The 5,000-nt window shown below is 45.7% G+C and overlaps 2 protein-coding genes across 4 annotated transcripts in view; one reads left to right on the top strand and one right to left on the bottom strand.

Moving 5' to 3' along the window:
- LOC135113713 (annexin-B12-like) overlaps positions 1 to 5,000 on the bottom strand; it is a 35,504-nt gene that overhangs the window by 26,449 nt on the left and 4,055 nt on the right. The gene's annotated exons all lie outside the window — the stretch shown is intronic.
- LOC135113711 (uncharacterized) overlaps positions 4,101 to 5,000 on the top strand; it is a 1,977-nt gene continuing 1,077 nt past the window's right edge. Inside the window, exon 1 of the mRNA XM_064029229.1 lies at positions 4,101 to 4,226. Coding sequence (XP_063885299.1) covers positions 4,224 to 4,226 — 3 coding nt within the window. The 5' untranslated portion in view covers positions 4,101 to 4,223. The remainder of the gene's footprint in view (positions 4,227 to 5,000) is intronic.

The following is a 5,000-nucleotide window of genomic DNA, read 5'->3' as shown; positions in this document are numbered from 1 at the left end:
GTTGTCATCAGCCAAGCAGTTCCGAAGATTGTAAGCTTGTGGATAGCGTACAGTCTGACCGAATCAGGCCGCTCCTGCCCAAGATCCGTCTACATCAACATAACTTCCCTCTACTCATGATAACTCTCTCTCTCTCTCTCTCTCTCTCTCTCTCTCTCTCTCTCTCTCTCTCTCTCTCTCTCTCTCTAAAGGTTAACCCTATTTTCTCTTCCCCTTTCTTTCCTTCGCTTCTCTCATCCTTTCCTGTCATCCACTCCTCCTTATAGTCCTCATAGCCCTTTCTTCCTCCCCTTCCTACCTCCCCTTTTTCTCCCCCATCCACACCCTTCTTAACCCTTCCCTCCTTCATCCCTTCTCTATGAACCCAGAAGTGGTCAGTTTTGTCCAATTTCACTTACCCCTCCACCTTCTTCCCTTCCCTTCACCCTCCCCCTTGCCCGTCCTCCTCCCTTGCTAACCATCCCTATAAAAAGTAGATGATTAGATTTGGAGTGAAATTTGTGGCGCAGCTCCGAAAGTAGCCACAGAGAGAGAGAGAGAGAGAGAGAGAGAGAGAGAGAGAGAGAGAGAGAGAGAGAGAGAGAGAGAGAGAGAGAGAGAGAGAGTACTTTTAGATTATTATTATTATTATCATCAAAATTAATAAAAGTAATCAAATACATAAATATATTGAAGACAGGCAGGAAAAGTCACCAGTCAGCCAATCAGACAGAGAGACAGACAGAGAGACAGACAGACAGAAAGATAAACATTTACTCACCTACATATTCATTTATCTATTCATTCATTCACTCACTAATTCATGTATATATCTAGAGAGAGAGAGAGAGAGAGAGAGAGAGAGAGAGAGAGAGAGAGAGAGAGAGAGAGAGAGAGAAAGAAAGAAGGATTGATAGATGGATGGAGGGAGAGAAGGAGGAAGTAGAAGATGGAGGGACGGAGGAATGAAGGGAAGTAGGGGAGGGAGGGAAAGTAGCAAAACCAGACCAGAGAGAGAAAGTGTCCTGCCCCGAGGAGGAAGTACAACAGGGAGATAAAATAATGACAGATTTTTTTTTTTCTTCTACATCACTCGAAGGTTCCGTTCCTCAGATTCTGTACCACAACCACGCGTGCCATAGAAATCTACCCCCACCCGTCTCTCTCTCTCTCTCTCTCTCTCTCTCTCTCTCTCTCTCTCTCTCTCTCTCTCTCTCTCTCTCTCTCTCTCTCTCTCTCTCTCTCTCTCTCTCTCTCTCCACCACTACCACCACCAGTAGCATCACCTGTTTAAGTCACCTTGCCATGAGAACAGACATTCACCTGGCGACCTCACCTTTCTGTTTACCTGTGAATTGCCTCCCACTAGTGACCGCCGCCCTCAGGTAAGAGACACTAGCAATCATGATACCACAGCGACATGGACTAATTACAGACAAGGTAGATGCACCGTAGTAAATGGTAAATAGCTTGAGATGGTTTATTTACCCAGAAAATTTGCCGCAGGTTAAAATTAAGATTATTCAGACACCACTTGAAATTGAATACTTCACCTATGAAATTAATCACGAAAGTAGGGACAGTACCGCGAAGAAAGACGAGTTATTTTGGCACCACTTGAAACTAATGATATAAACTTGGAAATTATTCACGAGAAGCAGGACAGTACCGCGAAGAAGACTATTTATTTCGGCATCACGTGAAATCAACAACATATGCTTGGAAATTAATCACGAAAGCAGGACAGTACAAAGATGAAGACTAGCTATTTTGGCATCACTTAAGCTTGGAAATTAATGACGAAAGGAAGACAGTACCACAAAGAAGACTGCTTATTTTGGCATCACTTGAAATTAATAGCATAACCTTGGAATTTAATGACGAAAGTAAGACAGTAACACGAAGAAGACTGATTATCTTGGCATCACTTGAAATTAACAACAACACAACCTTGGAATTTAATCACGAAAGGAAGACAGTACCTTTTCCTCCTTGTACCATACGGCTGTACAACGAAGACTGGTCACTTTGGTACCGACTTGCACTAAAGCTGAGGCCACAGTTAGACAAGACGGTGTGCCAGTGTAGATTAATACGGGGTAGACCAACACAAAGGAACGCAAGGGGAAGAACAAGCAGTAGCGTGTCTGTCAACCCTTAAAGTCAGCCGCTTTGAGACACCTGTGCTGTAAAGAAAGGTACGCAGGTCAGGTGAAGGTGTTAATTAGTCAGTTCTCTGTAGTTCTAAAATTTGCATAACACCTCTCTCGCTCTCTCTCTCTCTCTCTCTCTCTCTCTCTCTCTCTCTCTCCTCTCTCTCTCTCTCTCTCTTCCTCTCGTCTCTCTCTCTCTCTCTCTCTCTCTCTCTGTGTGTGTGTGTGTGTGTGTGTATTTGTTTGCGTAAAGTTGACGCTGTCCTTTGCTCTCCTCCTCCTCCTCCTCCTCCTCCTCCTCCTTCTCCTCCTTCTTCTCTCCTCTCCTCCGCCTCCTCCTCCTCCTCCTCCTCCTCCTCCTCCTCCTCCTCCTCCTCCAGTACCCATTACATTAAAAGACAAGGCTTGAAGAAATAGACCACTGAAAGTAAGAGAGCAAAAGAGAAACACTGGGAGACGGGGAGAGAGGAAGACAAGGGTGAGGGGCGGGGTGACGCGTGGAGAGGTGAGGTGGGGCATGGAAGGTAAAGGGAGGCAGAGGGGCGGGGGCGGAGCGGGGCGGAGCGGGGCGAGTTGGAGAGGGAACTGGGGGAGAGGGGTGTTGGAGAGGGAAAGGAGAAGACTGGGACAGGTTAAGAGAACCGGACGAACATATTATTCTGTCCACTTTTTTACTCTCTCTCTCCTCTCTCTCTCTCTCTCTCTCTCTCTCTCTCTCTCTCTCTCTCTCTCTCTCGCTCTCTCTCTCTTTCTCTTGTTTGTAGCACGCCGAGGCACTTTCTTATAGCAGAAAGAGAGAGAGAGAGAGAGAGAGAGAGAGAGAGAGAGAGAGAGAGAAATTCCTTGACCTTTAACCTCTAGCAGGGACATAAGCAAAGTAATAAGAGAAAAGGAAAAAAAAGAATGAAAATAAAGAGAAAAGAAAACAGGAAGATCGGAGAGAAGATGAGGAAGAGGAGACACTGTTATAAAAAAAAAAGAGAAGGAAAAGAATATAAAGAAGAATAAAAGGAGATGGAAACTAAAAAAAAAGGAAAAAGAAAAGAAAGAGAGGGAAAGGAAGAATTCGCTATTATATTCGTTTATTCAAGAGACAGAGAAAAAGAAAGGGAAAAATTAGGAATGTTAAAAGGGTTACTGTTTATGAGAGAAGGGGAGAAAACGAGTGAACTTTTTAATTATTTGAAAAAGAGTTCTTGACTGTATAAGCGGAGAAAGAACACATTCGTGGTTGTGAAAGAAGTTATGGGCATATGGAGTAGGAGGAGGAGGAGGAGGAGGAGGAGGAGGAGGAGGAGGAGGAGGAGAGGAGGAGGTAGAGGGAGGGAAGGAGAGGAGAAGAAAGGCAAACACACTCGTACGTAAAAAAACAGAAAAAAAAAAGTTATTAGCAGCAGCAGCAGCAGCAGCAGCAGCATTAGCAGCAGCAGCAGTAGTAGTAGTAGTAGTAGTAGTAGTAGTAGTAGTAGTAGTAGTAGTAGTAGTAGTAGTAGTAGTAGAAGTAGAAGAAGAAGAAGAAGAAGAAGAAGAAAGAAGAAAAAGAAGAAGAAAAAGAAGAAGAAGAAGAAGAAGAAGAAGAAGAAGAAGAAGAAGAAGAAGAGAGAGAGAGAGAGAGAGAGAGAGAGAGAGAGAGAGAGAGAGAGAGAGAGAGAGAGAGAGAGAGAGAGAAACGAACAGACTTAAAAGAGACCAGTAGATTTTGGGGGTTACCATAATGACAGGAATACATATATCACGCTTGGCGAACTTTTTGAACCAATGTGAGGAGAGAGAGAGAGAGAGAGAGAGAGAGAGAGAGAGAGAGAGAGAGAGAGAGAGAGAGAGAGAGAGGGAGGGAGGGAGGGAGGCGAGAAAGGGGGGTGGAAGAAAGAAGCAGGAGGAGATGGGGAGGGAGAAAGAGGCAGAGGCGAGAGTGGGGGGAGGGAGAAAGATTTGGGGGGGTAAGAGCAGGTATAAAGGTGAGTGACTCTTTCCCTTCGGCTCACTAAGAGGAGAAAGGCCCCGGCTCACTCTTCCTTCCCCTCTACTCCTGCTGTTACTTCTGCTGTTACTCCTACGTTGCCGCCTCTGGTGTCGCTGCCGCTGCTCAAAATGGTTAGTTTCCACACGCGTTTTCCGGTTCCTGTCACTCGCGCACCAGTTGTCACCCACATCATGGTGACGCAACTAGTAATGGTCGTGGGAATTGCTGGGGTGTTTTGGTTCTGTTTCGATGTAATGATTAGTGGTTAGTGGTAGTGGTGTTTATGTGGTGAAGGTGGTAGTAGTAGTAGTGATAGTAATAGTAGTAGTAGTAGTTGTTGTTGTTATTGTTTTGGTCGTTGTTATTGTTGTTGTTGGTGGTGGTGGTGACGGCTGTGGTGGTGGTGGTTCTGTCGTTGTTGTTGTTGTTGTAAGTGACGACAGTGTGTGGTGATTAGTAGTAACCTTAATAGCTGTGTGTGTGTGTGTGTGTGTGTGTGTGTGTGTGTGTGTGGTGGCTGCAGTGGTAAAAGTAAAGCTTTACGCAACTCACAAATTACAGTATTGTGAAGTGAGTGAGTTACATGAGTGAATGAGTGAGTGGGTGAGTGAGTGACGGTAGTGTTCAGAACTGTATCATAAGGTGGACTGACGGGTGACTGGTAGTGTTGATGACCCTGACCCAGCGAGGTGACGATGCTGTGGTCCAAAGGGAGAAGAGGATGAAGGAGTGGCGGAGGGCGTGGCTGAGAAGGGTGGACAGAATTACAGGGTGGAGAGGGTAGCTGCTATTAGGGTCAGTCATATCGGAGGTGGGATGCATGCGTGGCAGCGTGACGCCTGGGATGGGAAGGAGGCGGGATTGTTGGGCTATGTTGTGGGATAGAGTCAGGAGTAGCTTCTCAT

This window comes from Scylla paramamosain, chromosome 26, assembly GCF_035594125.1.
Source record: "Scylla paramamosain isolate STU-SP2022 chromosome 26, ASM3559412v1, whole genome shotgun sequence".
In the NCBI taxonomy this organism is placed as follows: domain Eukaryota; kingdom Metazoa; phylum Arthropoda; class Malacostraca; order Decapoda; family Portunidae; genus Scylla; species Scylla paramamosain.
The sequence above is the reverse complement of the archived record's forward strand: the minus strand, read 5'-3'. Positions and strand labels throughout refer to the sequence as shown.